General features: G+C 40.1%; 1 protein-coding gene across 3 annotated transcripts in view; it reads right to left on the bottom strand.

The window, feature by feature from the left end:
• CDK19 (cyclin dependent kinase 19) overlaps window positions 1-4,979 on the bottom strand; it is a 213,780-nt gene extending 208,801 nt beyond the window's left edge. Inside the window, exon 1 of one of the 3 annotated variants that reach the window (XM_077162654.1) lies at window positions 4,654-4,976. In XM_077162654.1, the coding sequence (XP_077018769.1) occupies window positions 4,654-4,781 (128 nt within the window). In that variant the 5' untranslated portion in view covers window positions 4,782-4,976. Of the gene's footprint in view, window positions 1-4,653 lie in introns of all 3 variants that reach the window. The other 2 variants (XM_077162655.1, XM_077162653.1) reach the window with 2 other exon arrangements.
• Between the last annotated feature and the right edge of the window lie 11,924 nt (window positions 4,980-16,903).

Below are 16,903 nucleotides of genomic sequence, written 5' to 3' on the forward strand. Positions count from 1 at the left end.
GATTTGATCTGCTTTTAAAGATCAGTGAAGCATGTTTACCAATTTAGGGGGTTTCCATTTCTGTTTTTTAAATTTAACCAACTTTTCAATGTGTATTATAAGCCCAACCCTGTAAGGTGTGGGAGCTAGAAAATTGATGACAACCCTTTTGGAGCGAATAAATATGGGGAATATTAATAGCACACAAGGGATATTACACACATAAGAACAAAGGGGTGCAGAACCACAGCTAATAGACACCATAAGTGAAGGCTTTTAGAAGATAACTATTTGAGTTAGGCTTTGTAGTGTGAGTAGAAGTTTGCAAGTTTTATGGGTGTTAGCAGAGAGAGTGGCAAGACAAGGCCATTCTAGATTGAATGCAGCACAAAGAAAATGAGAAATCCTCTTGCCAGAGAACCTGGCAAGTCCTAGAAAATATGAGTTCAATGCTGTGAAAACATACAGCTTGTATGCAATGGAAAAAAGGAGGGAGTTGGTGGCAGATGTAAAGGCTGGAAAGACTTCAGGATCAGAATGTGAATGGCTTTATGTCAGACTAAGGAATTAAGGATTGGATTTGATTCTGTAAACCATAGGGTATATATAATTTTTCAAGAGATAGAACATGACTGATTATATTTTGTAGGAAAATGACAATGGCAGCAACTTGGATCCTGTACTACTATGAAGAAAGACTAATGGCAGAGGCCAATTAGGATACTGTGCAAATCAGAGATACTGGCCAAAGTAGTGACAACAGACTTGAAGGAAACCAGATGAAAAGCAGCAGCTACATACTGTAGAATCTATATGACTGTACACCTACTTTTTTAAGTGTCTTCATACATAATATTTTCCCTTTTTCATAAATTCAGTATATACTTATGTTTTGCAGGGAAAAATTTTATCCAATAAAATTATTAAGACTGGAGGTAATAGGACCTTTTTAATTTGGTATTAGGAAATTAAACAGTAGAAAATGCAAGAACTCTGAGTCAAGAGATCTGGATTACAGGTGTGTTTTTTGTTCTAAGAATTTGGGCACGTCAATGAACCTCTCAAAGCTCTAGTTTTGTCATCTGCAAAATGAGGAAGTAAAATTAGGTATCTAAAACTTGAAAGTCCTAAAACAGGGCTGATGATACTGATACATCTTTAATCTTCTGGAGGTCTCCAAAAAAATTGCAAATATAACAATATTTTAGCTACCAATCAAATGTGAAAATCCATCAACTACTGGATGATAATATTGTACCTATTATTTATCTATGTGCACTTACATGTACTTACTAGATTTATTCATGAAAATGTCATGACATATATTAAGCTATACAATCACAACTACTCATCTGAAACCCTCAGGCAAGACTGAAACTCTGTAAGATGTCTCTGTCAGCCATTTCACTTTCAGTTACTAAGTATCTTTCAAAAACACAAATCCAATAAGGAGCAATTCTTTTTCTGGAGTAATTTAAAGGACTAAATGAGTATCTGCTAAATTGAACAACAGCCACTGTTGGGTATAACTTTTCAGACATACCACTACCCTATTGGAATCACATTTGTCTGAAATGTATTGATGAAAGAACTTTTTAAACAATATTCCTGTAATAATCCAAACAAAAAGAACTTCCAACTTGAGAAACAGGGATTTGAGATTTGAAACCATTAATTGTTAACATGTGCCTTTTCTTACCAATGTTAAAAGAAAAATGTTTACAAACTTTTGTTCATACTAAAAAACCTCTAGAAATATTCTAAAATTGTTTCTCTTCAAGAGTAATTTTTAAGTCTGATTTTTAAAACAGGACATTTGGATCAAAAGACTCTTTTCAAAAAAGAAAAGTGGGGGTGGGAATAAATGGGGGTGGAACAAATAACATTTGTATTAAAGGTGAAAACCCTAGACAGAGATCTAGGTTATAAATTTGTATAGCATAATTTATATGGCCTAAATTAAAGCCACATTTCAAGAGAAAAACTATTTTAAGATTTTGTAAACTATAGTATCAAATTTTAAGCAGAGGCTCTTCTAATGATATTTTCTATTAAGTTACTTCTTCCAATGATTCGTCTACAGACCTGAACAATTTTTTAACTATATATTATATACAACAGAATAATTTCTCTTTAACAACACCATGTGATTTCTCTTGTTTCCTAAAATAGCATTATACATTTTTCTGAGTCAACCAAAATAAAATCTGGAAACATCATGATCAGGGTGTAAAATCCTTTACTCAGGAATTCTGCATCAGTTCAGAGCCATCACTAAAAACTTTCTGTTCTTTCAAATAGCTGAAATCATAAAACTAATAAAATAAAAAAATAACGTCCTATGAGCCCACAAGAGATGTGTTTACTGTAATGCCTCAACTCTCAACCACATTCTAGATCCAGGAAAAAAATGTATGGTTTCTCTAAAATGCAATATAGTGATTTAAGCTAATGCTTCTAAATCCTAGTTAGAAAAAAAATAAAAGCATATTGTTTTGAAGATACATAAACTAATCTGCTGTGATGAAACCTTGTTAATCTCTTAAAGCAACTTTATTATTTCTAATCAAATAAATTTCACTCAAGAAGGAAGTGTATTTGAATCAAGGACTTTATTAAAGGAAAAATATTCAAAAAGGACAAACAGAGGCGGGAATTAAATTATCTGGGTTTTTTGTTGTAAGTCTGTGCTATACAGATACAACTCTGAATTAAAATTTTAAAAATTTTAATTTTTCTGAAAAGTTTGATAAAAAGAAGCTAACAAAAAATTAAAATACATTATAAAATTCTAGACAATATATACTACAAAGCATGTGTGAAAAGAACCACCTTTTGATTTATTTTGTAACATCAATGTCCAAATAAGAAAACTTGATGTGCTTTCCCCAAATATATATGACTCCTACAAAAATAACAGTGTAACGAGTGGATATTCAAAAAACAAAACTAAATTAAAAAAAAATAAAATGAATATCATATTCCATGATATTCATTCAAGACTACCTGGTGATTAAAAGAATTGAGAAAAGTTTACAAATAACTGAGTAGTATAGGGCCTCTGACATGAGAAAAAAGATATCTGCAAAAATAATAGTCCATTACATTTGTATAGTGCTTTGTATTTTCCAACATACTTTCACAGAAACCACTTTCTCAAGTGTCAAGTCTCATAATTCCTGACACCAATAATCAATCTAGACGGGGTAAGGAGTGCAAACGCCTCCCAACACTTTATGATAACACCCTTTATAAAGTTATGTTCAATAGCACGATCGTGTGCACACACGCAGGAACATACGTACATACATACACACACACACACACACACACACACTCTTCCTACTTTGGTCCTAGCATTCATAAATCAACCATATCAAATTGCTACAGAATGCACAGAACGATAAACAACACTACAAATCTACTAATGTCAAAGCGGCTTGTAATCAGTTTATTCAGAAATGTTTTTATTCAGAAATTCTTTAAAACTCTCCTTCCTACAGTATGACCGAATGTAGAGAATAAGGGGGCCAGACAGATCTTTCTTGGCTCCCTAACCTGGGGGAGGGGAATTCCTGCAAGGATTGGACATAGGATAACAACTGGTTTAAACCTACATTTCGCAGCCAAGGACTTGGTTCCACCTGTCCTGCAGTAAGAGCTCGTCTGCCCTCAGGATGTACGTATGTCAACTGATAACTCAGCTCATCTCCTAAGGGAACATTCCTAGGGGGTTCTACAGTTCTCCCTAAACTTCCAAGAAAACAAAGGTTTAGGCCCAACTCTGTCGCCCCGTGTTTCTTTCTCGTTACTCTAGGTGCCCGGTAAGCTCCAGCTCGCAGTCACCTGGCAGAGGATAGAGTGGAGGACAGAAGAGCACCCAAAGTGGGGGAGAATGGAGGGGGGGGGAGCGGGGGTACCAGAGAACCTGGACCAACTCTGAAATTCTGGCGCACAAAATCGGGTTAGTCTCTAGGGAGGTCCCACATTCGAGGGAACGTGCGGAACTCTGAATGCTTGAGAATGCGAAATCTGAGGCGGGCGAGGAGGGGTCAAGAAGTCACCGGGTACACGACTGGGTCAGAAAGGGCTGTGCTGAAGGCTCAACTCGGGCAGGCTGGCCCCCGGGGCGGAGGTCGTGTCTGGAGGTGGCGATGCCGACGGGTCAGACCCCGGAGGCTGGCGGGGACCCCGGCGCTCGGCCGCCCGGCCGGCTCCGCTACGAGGTTTCAAACCGCCGCCCCCGGGAGGGGCTCAGCCGATTGGAAGTTCAACAACGACCGTCACCAACCCAGGGCCGGAGCGGCAACTCCTTGGCGGAGCTCTCCCCGCCCTCCGCGTCTCCCCAGGAGACCAGACCCCACAAACTCCACCTCCGACCGAGGTTCTAACTCGAGTCCGCCGCGGCTCCAGGCACGCGCGGAGAGCGCCCTCCGGTACCGCACCGACGGCCCCCGACAGGAGTGCGCCGCCGGAGCTCGAGGGGCGCGACGGGGCCTCGCGGGAAGGCGCGCAGAGGAAGCCTCCCTCAGAGTCCGCTCCGGGACGCGGCCCGGCGACCACCTCCGCCGCGCCCCGCGGCACAGCCCGACAGGGCTCCCACCCACCTATCCCGCCGGGTCGCGGGCAGGGCGAGGACCCGAGCGAGCCTACTCCCCCCGCCCCTGCTCTTACCCATCTTTCCGCCTCGCCTTGTAGACGTGCCCGTAGGTGCCGCGTCCCACTTTGCACCCTTCGTACTCAAACAAATCCTCCACCCGCTCCCGCTCCGCCGCCAGCTTCGCCTTGAAATCATAATCCATTGTCTGTTTCCCCCATAGAGGCACCGGGACGCGGGGGCCGCCGCCGCTCAGTCCCTCCTCCTCTCCTCCTCCTCCCCCCGCGACCGCCGCTCCACTTCTCCAACAGCCGCCTCTCGGGCGCGCGCGCGCGCGCCGCCCGCCACTCCACGGTCCGCCTTCAGCAAGGGGTTCCTCGGCGGCCGCGGCAGCCACCTCCTCCACCCCCTCCTCCTCCTCCTCCTCCTCCTCCGCGGCGGCGGCGGCTCCCGCAGGCAGCCCCAGTCCCGCCTCCCCCCTTCATTTCCTTGTTTTGGAACCTGGTGGGCCGCGCCACGGCTTTCTCGAGCTCATTAACAAACCAGCCCGCCCCCCGAGGCCGCGAAGACTCCTGGGAAATGCAGTCCCGAAGGCCTCAGGAGCGACGGAGGCTTGTCCCGCGAAAGAAATACAATTCCCATGCTGTCTTGGGCTTTCACAGCCTCGCCCCCAACAAGGCACGCACGCCTGCGCACTGGGACCGCCCCACCCCCTCAGGTAGCCGTGCACTCCCAGTTCCTGTGAAGGTGGAGAGCTGAAAGTTGCGGTGTATTATTTCACCGCGGTCCTATGGGTACTGACCTCAAGATAGCCCTTGTTCTGGTGGAAGTGTCATACTCCACTATGACTGTCCCCGGGCGAGTAGAAGAGTGGAAAGTATTTAACAAGTGCCTTGCTCAGAACTTTGCTCCGATGGTTTGGGAGACGAGTAGTGTGGTTGGAACAGTTGTACAGCAGATTGTTTTTGCTACGGCATTTGGTCCGCCTGTTGCCCCGCCACCGTCCGGCCGCTCATTGGCGGAGACTAGAGAATAACGTCCTTGTTGGTGCCTGGGTATCCCCAGTCTTTGGCTTCTTTCCCGCTCGTGATTGGAAATTCGTTGTGCTGAGTTCTTCCTGATAGGCTAATCTTTTTTTCTTTACAATGCAAAAACCGTATTTCAAATGCGGAATTCACAGCGGTTTCCTAGTTGTTGCCTTGGTTTGAGGAGAAGATATAACTTCTAAGCCCCAGTAGCCAATCACCCTATTCTAGGCGCTGTAGTCGGTCCCCTCCTCGCATCACCCACCTTCCCCAACATCTGCGATTCCCGTAGTGCCTGAAGGATGCAGCGTTTTAAATAACAATCGTTTTGGTTGTATAGAAAAGGGGGTTTTATGGTGTATGCAAAGTGATGAGGGTGTCCTAGAAAGTTCAAGGATGTCTCTTTAATCGGTGTGAACTATGATTTATTTCATTACTACGTCCATGAAATCGTGTATGTTTGGCATACAGATGAACATAAACGTGATAGGTGCTAGGATAGGATTCAGGTACCGCATTCAGTGGGAACCCAAAGGAAGGAATAGTCAATGCTAACTCAAGTGGTAAAGAAAGCGAAGAGTGAGTCCTGCCTACTAAGTTTTAAAAGAAGCCTGGAAAACTAGAGGGAGGAAACAGGATCGTTTATTTACAACAGCTCCTCCCTAGGAAACTTCTTCAGCTCTTGATGATATTTGCAATCAAGTAGTATCTGAGTTTCTCTTATTGCCTGGCACTGTAATCAGTGCTGGAGATACCAGATGAAAACTGTTCTTTTCCTGACTGGGAACTAAAATCTTTTGAAGTAACATAAAAGCATTAAAAAGCTGTTTCAGGGGGTATGGGGATTAATGCTTAATGGATGTAGGGTTTTTGTTTGAGAAAATGGAAAAGTTCGAGTAATGAAAAGTGGTGCGTGGATCACAATATTGTGAATGTGATTAAGTTCATTAAATGGTGTGGGTGGGAGTGGTTGCGATGGAAAAGTTTATGTTTTATATATATATAATATATTTATATATATACCCACAATTAAAAGAGAAGAAAGTGCAACTAAAGAGACTGACAAATGCAGTACATGATCCAGGATGGGACCTAGCAAGGAAGGAGAAAAGGCCCTAAGGGACATTAATGGGACATATAAAAAATGTAGAATATAGACTAAGATTTATATCAATGTTAAATTTCTTGAACTTGGTTTTTGCACTTAAGCTAGTTACATAATGAATACCTTTGTTCTTGGGAAATGTACATAGTCATATTAAATGTTGGGGGAACATGAGAATACAACCTACACTGAAGTGTACAGAGAATGAATAGGTAGGTGTGTAGGTAGGTTGATAGTTAGAGAGATAGATAAATTTAATAATATAGTAAATGTTGCAAAATTTTACATCTTGGTATGAGTTGTAGAAGTATATTGGGTTTCTCTGTATGGGGTGCATATTATTTTTGTAACTGCTCTGTAAGTTGGAAAGTATTTCAAAATTTAAAAATAATAATAAATAAACCGTGGGTACAAACAGTAATAGGAGTTCTTAAATCTAGGTGCGTCGGGGTAGGTGTCACAAAGGAGGTAGTTTTGAGCTAAAATTTAAAGTTTGGGTAGGGCTTTGCCTGGCAGACAAATGAGGGAGTAGGAAGCAGGGGAATTATTTCAGAAAGAGCAGCAATACATATATTATGAGACAGCATATCTTCTAAGATAAGCAAAAAGTTGAAATAAAACAGACCAAGGCAGGAAAATGAGGTGGATAGGAAGAGAGATGGGATTCTCTGGGCTTGGAGTTGGTTTGCCTCAACATGGCTAAATGCACCAAGCTGGTTGGAATGGTAGGTACATGCTGGACGCGGATGGCCCCTCCCTCAGGAAAATGGTGAAGAAAGTTGAAATCAGCTAGCACGCTAAGCGCACATGTTTCTTCTGTGGTAAAACCAAAATAAACAGAAGAGCTGTGAGGAGCTTTCAGTGTGGTTCTTGCTTGAAAACAGTCACCGGAGGTGCTTGAGTCACCGTGAGAGGACTGGCGGAGATGAAAGACATTGGAAGCTCAACAATTTGAAACATCTCTAGTCTGTAATAAATGAGTTAATTTATGTTAAAATAAAAAAAAAGAAGTCAAGGAAGAGAAGACTGGACAGATAGATGATTAGAAGTCAAGTTATGACAAGGTAGATTTAGCAAGCAGAGGTGTAAGATTTCATAGGCAATATGGGAGGTATTAAAGACATTTGAGCTAAGGAGTAATGTAAATCAGTCTTTTGTATTCAGAAGATCTTTCTGACAACACTGTTCCAGACAAACTGAAGGAAGGTAAGAAGAAAGTTATTACATTAGTGTTTGGGCCCAGACTGAGTCACACAGAGCACAGGCTGGTGCTGATGCAAGACTGAAAAACATGCCAGGCACAGACATATATGTAGATTTATTGGGATTTAAAAACAGGAGAGGGTCTCAGTGGTGGCTGGTTTGAAGAAATAGCACTCCACAAGGAATAGGGTGTGTGTGTGTGGGTTCATACACACACACACACAAAGAGTAATATATGATTTTAGAACAAAGACATTCCATGTAGTATGAGGCCATTGAGTCTCTAGAATAATCATTGAAGGGGCCTAAGAGCTGATGTTTTACTAAGTTTAGTGTTTAAGACTCAGATACAATCAATACTGTTTTTACATCTGTGGTTACATTCCTCCCCCTCCAGGGAGATTGTTTACTTTCTTGACCTTTGTTCTCTCCTAAAGCAGGTGTATTAGGGCTGTTTAGGAGGGGGGCTGGGCCCTGGGCCACCACAGTTAGTGCTGATTGAATACAAAGTCTGAACCATAAAATATGAAAAAAAAGGCAGATACCAGGATTATGTAGGAATAAAATTCAGTAGACTTGGTAGGTAATTAAATGTGGGGTTAAAAAAACATGGAAGAATCCAAGATAACTTCTAGGATTTTTAATTCAGTAATCAGATTTTACCTTTGGAAAGGAGTAGGAGGAATTTCTGAGAGAAAGATGATGAGTTTGGTTTCGTACATCGTGACTTTGAAGTGCCTGCTTGGCATCAAGATAGAAGTAACAGTTAAGCAGGGGAATAGTTTTACCTGTAAATCAGAGATCAAGCCTAAATGTGTAGGGCTTTGGAAGTCATCAGTGTATGATGGTGGAGCATGGAGATCTTTCAGTTGCTTGCTCTATGTAAACATGGGATTTTTGCATTCATTATATCATTTAAATGTGAAAATATCCCTATAAAATATGTTCAAAATATCCCTATAAGATGTGTTCTACTGTTTTTCCAATTTTATATGTGAACAAACAGACAACTAGTAAACTGCACAGCTAGGACTTACTGAATATATTCTTGGGGTAAATGGAAAGTCATAAATGTGTAGGTAGGAAAAAAAATCAAATACGGATTATAAAAAGCTTAATTACAAACTCAAAAAGTTTGATAACACTCTTTGTTATCAAGAATATGGGGAAATGGATACTTTCCTGTGTTGTCAGTGAAAGTGTACATCACTAAATGTATGTATATATCAATATGTATAAGTCTTTGATTTTAGCAACATCTATCAAAATTAAAAATGTATGTGTGCTAAGACCCTGTAATTCCATCTAGGAATTTATACTACATTTATTCTCCTGCGGTCTAAATTTGCCCAGCTGCTGTGATAAATACCACACAATGAATTGGCTTAAACAAGGGACATTGGAATTTCTTTTCTCTTAGTTTCAGACACTAGAAGTCCCAAATCAAGGTGTCAGCAAGGCCAGGCTTCATCTCCAAAGTCTGTAGTGTTCTGGTCTTAGCTTTTTGCAATCCTTGGGGTTCCTTGGCTTGCATCCCTGCCCCGCCCCCCACCTGCCCATCGCATGGTGATGTCCTCGATCTCTTTGTGCCTGGTTGCCACTGTCTTCCAGCTTCTCCTTGTCTCTTTTCTTCTGCTTTAAAAGGACTCTATGAAAATGGATTAAGCCCCACCCTAATTCATTTGGGCCACATCTTAACTAAAACTAACATTTTTTACAGGTCCTATTTATAAATGGGTTCATAGCCACAGGAATATGTATTAAGATAAAGAACTTGTTTCTGTTGGGGTCCATAATTCAATCTACCACATCTGTGATGTGCCTTTCAGTTCCCCTTTAGTACTAAAAGAAGAATTCTTCCCAGGTGTTGTACTGCTACAGATAGTCCTCAGTTGACAGCACTCTTGTGTTAAAAGGGGAAATGTTAGGTTGTTTATATGGTAACAAAATAAAAATTAAGAAAAAAAATCCAGTGAACCCTACATTAAACCATGGACTATAGTTAATAGTACAGTTATAAAAATGTGCTTTCATCAATTGTAACAAATGTCGAGCATGAATGCAAGATGTTAATAATAGGGTGGTATATGGTAATCCTGTATTTTATGCATTATTCTGTAAACACACAGCTTCTCTAATAGAGTAAAGATATGTATTTTTTTTAATTATTTAAAAAATCCTTAGCTGAAGAGATGCATCACCTCAGGTCATGAGCAGCCTGCATCTAATGCAGAGATTTAAAGGATGGACCTCGCAGCCCACTTCAAAACTGCTCTAATGAATTGTCCTGTCTTCAGAATTTGAGGCTATCACTGAGAATGCATTGGAGACCAACTTCTTAATCTCCCTAATCCTGCCTTTTTCCCTTTTCTTCCACAGGTATTGATCACAAGATCACTCCCTAATAAACTTACTACATGTTAATCTCCATCTCAGAGTCTGCTTCCCCAGGAGAATTTGTGTAACTCCCACATGGTCAAGATGATATAGGGTTATTCATTGAACATTGTAATAGGGAAGGATGGGAAACAACAAATGTTCTAGAGAGGACTGGATGAAGAAATTATGGCCCATCTATCAGTGGGATTATTATGCAATCCTAAAAATAATGTGAAGACCATGAAAATATGCTTTTCAGATCTCCTCCTACAGGGAGTACACAGTTGCTGAGCTGTGAAGCTGCCATTACATTTGTATTGAGGCCCACTTCCCATGGGCAGCTTCCAGCCAATGACTGACCATAGTGAGCATATCAAAGCAATCCAATTCCTACAAGATGAAGGAGTCTCTTGATGGGTGAGTTTGACTTAAGAGCTCCTCATTAGCCTGGCTGAAACTTTCTTAGATAATGCTGAAGTCTGAGTCACTGCCTACCTCTAACAAATCTCCTGCATATCTGATCCCAGCTTGGCATCTGTTTCTCAGAAGACATGAAATAACATAAACATTGGGGAAATTGCTTATGTACTGTTATGAAAAAATCTCCAAATTATATTTTCAAGTGAAAAGAAAACACAAAATTCAGAAGTGTCCATAACATGCTAACATTTGCATGGCTGTCTCTGAAAAGATTGCAAGAAACTGTTCACTCAGGAAAGGGGAAATATGTGCTTGAGAATTAGGGGTAGGAAGAAGATTTTACTGTATATCCATGAACTTTGACCAATAAGGTATTTCCTTTTTACAAGATAAATTAATAAAATTTAAATTTAAAAGTTAGGAGCCTGCCTAAGAAAAGAAGCGAAAGATATAAAGATAGGATTATAACTACAATGGTCAATAGATGTTGAGAATTTTGGGTTTTGTTTGGTTTTACTTGGAGAAAGGAAATTCTCATACATTGAGGGAAAAGAGCTGGTGAGGAAAGAAAAGGTGGAGACATAGGATATAGTAGCAGAACTAAAATATGGAGCACCAAGAGGATGGGAGCCAGGCACAGGTGGCATCACGTTAATGGAGGAAAGAGCTTTAGAAAGTGGATGGGGGAGCTATAAAGAAAAGAGATTAAGAAGCTGAGAAGTTCCTAACCTAATAGCGTTTATTTTCTGTGTGAAAAGTGGGACCCATCATTAAGTGCAGAGAAAAAAAAGCAGTGGAGGTAAGGGCAGGAAGTTTGAGGTAGATGATTTTACTTTTTTTTTTTTTTTTGGAGAATAAGCGTAGTGAGGATGAGCACTAACGTTTATTGAATCCAAGGCATTTTGCTAAAGATTTTTAATATGATCTCCATAACTGCCCTATGAAGGTATCTCCATTTTACAGGGATTCCTGCCTACTGCTGATAAAGTGGAGAAAGAGTTTTGTGCCCAGGCTTTTACTCTGTTACTGAACATGGTCTGTCCTGAGAAAGGCAATAAAATGGTCCTTCTCCTCATCCCACACCACGTTCAGTGGGAGTGGGAGATGACCACTAGCTTCCCTAGCCTGGGCTTTCTTACCTTTATTTTTCTATTTGTAGAAGTGAGTCTAACTACAAGAATGTCCTTGAAGTGCTTCTTCCTCATCTTTTAAATGTACTGACAGAAACAGATTTCAGGGTAGATTAATTTGGTCCTTAAAAATTAGACTAGTAAAAAATACACACAGAAGAAAATGAGAAGGGATTATAAATATTTCACTACAAAAATTCAACTAATAATAAAAGAAAGCAGTAAGCGAATTAAAGGGGAAAAACGTTTAAAACTTGCAAAGCTCAAATAACAAATTAGCACAAGTCCTGCATTATCACTAGTTACTTTAAAAGTAAGTGCATCAAACTCAGTACTCAAAAGGGCAGAGATTAGATAAAAAAGAGCATGATACAACTAAATACCAGTTACAAAAGACTCACTTTAAATTGAAAGAAGCAAGTAGGTTAAGAATGGATGGAAGGTCCTGGAATGAGCTGAGACTCAGCATCAAGAGACTGAGAAAAGCCCTAGAATGAGCTGAGAACTAGCATCAAGGGATTGAGAGAACCTTCTCGACCAAAAGGGGGAAGAGTGAAATGAGACAAAGTGTCAATGGCTGAGAGATTCCAAACAGAGTCGAGAGGTTATCCTGGAGATTACTCTTACGCATTAAGTAGATATCACCTTATTGTTCAAGATGTAGTGGAGAGGCTGGAGGGAACTGCCTGAGAATGTAGAGCTGTGTTCCAGTAGCCATGTTTCTTGATGATGATTGAACAATGATATAGTTTTCACAATGTGACTCTGTGAATGTGAAAACCTTGTATCTGATGCTCCTTTTATCTACCATATCAACAAAAGAGTAGAACATATGGAATAAAAATAAATAATAGAGGGAAGAAATGTTAAAATAAATTTAGTTTGAAATGCTAGTGGTAAATGAAAGCGAGGGGTAAGGGGTATGGTATGTATAACTTTTTTTTCTCTATTATCATTTTATTTCTTTTTCTGTTGTCTTTTTATTTCTTTTTCTAAATCGATGCAAATGTTCTAAGAAATGATGAATATGCAACTATGTGATGATATTAAGAATTACTGATTATATATGTAGAATGGAATGATATATTATTGTTTTGTTTGTTAATTTTTTTAATTAATAAAAAAATGGAAAAAAAAAGAATGGATGGATGGAAAAATAATATTCCATGCAAATAGTAAACAAAAAAACAGCTGGAGTAGCTATACTAATATCAGAAGGAAATCTACTGTAAGTGAAAACCTGTTTCAAGGGACAAAAGAAGGATACTATATATTGATTAAAGAGTCAATTTATCAAGAACTCCCAGGGATGAGTCCAGCCCTGGCACCATGGAGCAACAATTCCATCCTGACCCATAGGGGAAAAGAAGTGTAACTAATAAAGTATTGGTGGTTGAGAGAGTTCAAATAGAGTCTAGAGGCTACTCTGGATGTTACTCTTGCGCCAGCTTCAGGCAAATATTTCTACCTATCATAACTTGCCAAACTACAACCAAAACCATTCCAGCCAATCCTAAAGAACATCTAGGGCATTATATAAGATTTTACAAAGGTTCCATGCACTAGAGTAACTTTCCAAAAACCTACAACCTCCAGATAGGTCCCTGGACCAGATAAGTCCTGAAACCTATAGCCCAGCCTTTCCAGAATATCATCTAGTTCCATCTCCCTACCCCATATTAGTGACAGACCCTTCCAACATGAAAACATCATAATGGCCATAGCCCAAATACCCCTAAAGAGTGGGATAGAAAGATCAAAGGTGATGGTGGAGTTATACAGAGAAGGTAGGGCTTAACAAATGCATATGATTGCTGAATCATTAAATTGATATTTCTTTTAGTCTCCAGTATCTTAGAGCAGCTAGAAATAAAAACTAAAATTGTGGAATTGTAACCATACCAAACTCTGAAATCTGCTCTACAAGTAATTGTTGTGCTGTGCTTTGAAATGTATTGCTTTTTTGTATATATGTGCTATTTTTTACAAAAAAGAAAATAAGTCAATTGTGGTGATAAAAAATATATTTATGCCTTCTAGCCTCCCATATTCTGGAGCAGCTAGAAGGAAAAATCTGAGATGATGGTATGGTAGCCCACGACAAACTCTGGGATCTGTCCTATAATTACTTGTTGAAGAGTACTTTGAAAGCTATTGATTTTTTCTTTCTTTGCTTTGTATATATGTTATATTATACAATAAAAAAAATGAGTCAGTTTATCAGGAAGATATAGAGGAGGTGGAGCAACATGGCTGCGTAGTGAGGTAGGAAATTTAGTTCGTCCTCCATAGCGGCTGGTAAACAGCCAGAAACTGTACACAACAACTGCTAGGGGGACATCAGTGACTGGACACACACTGTTCACCAGTCTGGAATGGGTGGAACAGCTGAAATTCCCCATGGAACTGTAAGTCTCCCAAGCCATGGAGTCTGGAACCCCTCCCCCATGTGCATGGCAGGCTGGTTCCCCAAGGGGAAAGGAATTGACTCAACCAAGCTCCAATTGCAGAATTAATTAACAAATTCTGACCACTGAAAATAGGTCCCAAACACAAATAAACCTAGAATAAGCACAAAAGGAACCAGGAGTTTTCATCCCTTCTGAGAGGGGGTGGGGATGGTGGGGGAAAAGATGAGATTTTTTTTAGTTGGACAGCACAAAATACTGGAAAAGGGCTAGACCCCAAGAAAAGGGGGCACACAGAGTCACATGCCAACTACAGCTTTTGATTGGCAAGCCTGGGGAGCAGGGGTCTGGCTCCGGAAAGGCTTTCCTTTTTTAAAAAAACATCTTAACAGCTCATTAGGAGCACTCTGAGGCTCCAGCATTGCCCAGACAAAGGTGGAATTAAGGCATGTCAGAGAGACAAAATAAATAGTCAAGTGGGTGGGGACAATTCCCTAAAGGGTGTATCTTCCCCAAGAAAAGGGGGGTAGGGGAAAGCTCAAGTGGAGGCCGTCCTTCAGGGAATTCAGGCCCCAGGGGTTGGAAACCAGAAGCAATCTAAGCCTGCCTACTGCCTCAGCCTCTGTCTCAACCACACCACTGTCAGGGAGAGGGTGCTGATAATTGAAGGCACCATATCACTTTACACTGGTGGGAAGCTGCAGACAAAGAAGGGACACTTGCTGGGCAGGAGGAAAAGCACAGAGTCTAGAAGCTTCATAGGAAAGTCTGACAACCTGCTGGGCTCATCCTCAGAGGAACTTGATTTCGGCTACTCTCTCCTCCTGAGATGTGAGCCTGTCTGGTCTTAGAAAATCTGACTGGGGTCAATCATATCTGAGGACACCCTCCTCAAAAAAAAGGTTTCATATGGGCAGGATTTTAATTGATTAAACTCCCCAATCAAAAAACATAGACTTGTAGAATGCATTTAAAAACAGGACCCGTCTAGATCCTGTCTACAGGAGACTCACTTTAGACCCAAGGACAAAAAAAAAAGGTTGAAAGTGAAAGGTTGGAAAAAGGTATTTCATGCAAACAACAACCATAAAAGAGTAGGGGTAGCTATACTTATATCTGACAAATTAGGCTTCAGATGTAAAACAAAAGAGACTAAGAACAACACTATGTAATAATAAAAGAAAAATTCAACAAGAAGACATAACACTCATAAATATTTAAGCACCAGGCCAGAATGCTCCAGATCACATGACGCAAATACTGACGACACTAAAGGGAGATGTAGACACCTTTACCATAATAGATGGAGACTTCAATTCCAAGTTCTCATCAATGGATAGAACACCTAAATAGAGGATCAATAAGGAAAAGAAGATTTTGAATAATGTGATAACTGAACTAGACTTAACATTTACAGAACATTACACCCCACAATAGCAGGATGCATATCTTTCTCAAGTGCTCATGGAATTCTCAAGGATAGACCATAAGCTGGGTCACAAAGCAAGTCTCAATAAATTTTAAAAGATTGAAATTATACAAAATATTTTCTCTGATCATAAAGGAATGAAGTTGGAAACCAATAACAGGAAGAGGGCCTGAAAATTCAGATATATGGAGGCTAAGCAAAACACTCATTTTTTAAAAATATTTTTATTGACAAATCTTCACACACATACCATAAATACATGGTGTACAATAACAACACACTCTTAAACAACCAGTGGGTTAGGGAAGAAATTACAAGAGAAATCAATAAATATCTTGAAGCAAATGAAAATGAAAACACAACATATCAAAGTTTATGGGATGCAGCAAAGTCAGTGCTGAGAGGGAAATTTATTGCTTAAATGCCTATATTTTAAAAAAGATAAAAGAGTGGGACATCTGGTGAGACAAAATAAGCCAGAAACAAAAGAACAAGAATGATATGGTCACCTTTAGAAAATGCATATAAGGAAACAGGGGCCTAGATTGTAAGCTTTTAGAGCAGACACATTAAGTCTGGAGTGATGATTATTATTTCTAGATTTTGAGAGGCTTTTTTAAGGAAGACAGTGTCTATATTTTAGAACCAAACAAACTCTTTGAGACCAATGGAAGAAAGAGTTGGTCTGGATCTGAAATTTTCTGTAGTGCATAATGTAATTCAACCTATCTGTATAGCTCATTTGAACTATTGAAATACAGGAAGCCCAGAATAAGAAAGAGGCCCTTTAATCCTATACAGATTATTATAATGCCTGGATACATCCTAGAGTATAGTAAGCAGGTAACCAAAAAGTATTGGCAAAGTCCTCTGAGGGATGGGAGAAAGAATATGGAACTATTAAACCTTACCATCAGGGAATCCCCTGATATTGTGTCAAACTTTAGGGACACCCAAATCAATAGGTCATGCCCTCTATCATGAGACTTACTCCTGTGAAGCTTTCATAGGTAGCAGAGAAGCTTAGACTACCTGTAGGCATGCCTAAGAGTTACTTCTGGAGGACCTCTTTTGTTGTTTAAATGTGGTCTCAGTCTCTCTAAGCCCAACTCTGCAAATGAAATCGTTGCTCTTCTGCTATGTGGGACATAACATCCAGGTGTCAAAGTCTCCCTGGCAACGTGGGAGATGACTCCCAGGGATGAATCCAGACCTGGCACCATGAGAT

The sequence above is a fragment of the Tamandua tetradactyla genome, chromosome 5 (assembly GCF_023851605.1).
Source record: "Tamandua tetradactyla isolate mTamTet1 chromosome 5, mTamTet1.pri, whole genome shotgun sequence".
NCBI classification, from domain to species: Eukaryota; Metazoa; Chordata; class Mammalia; order Pilosa; family Myrmecophagidae; genus Tamandua; species Tamandua tetradactyla.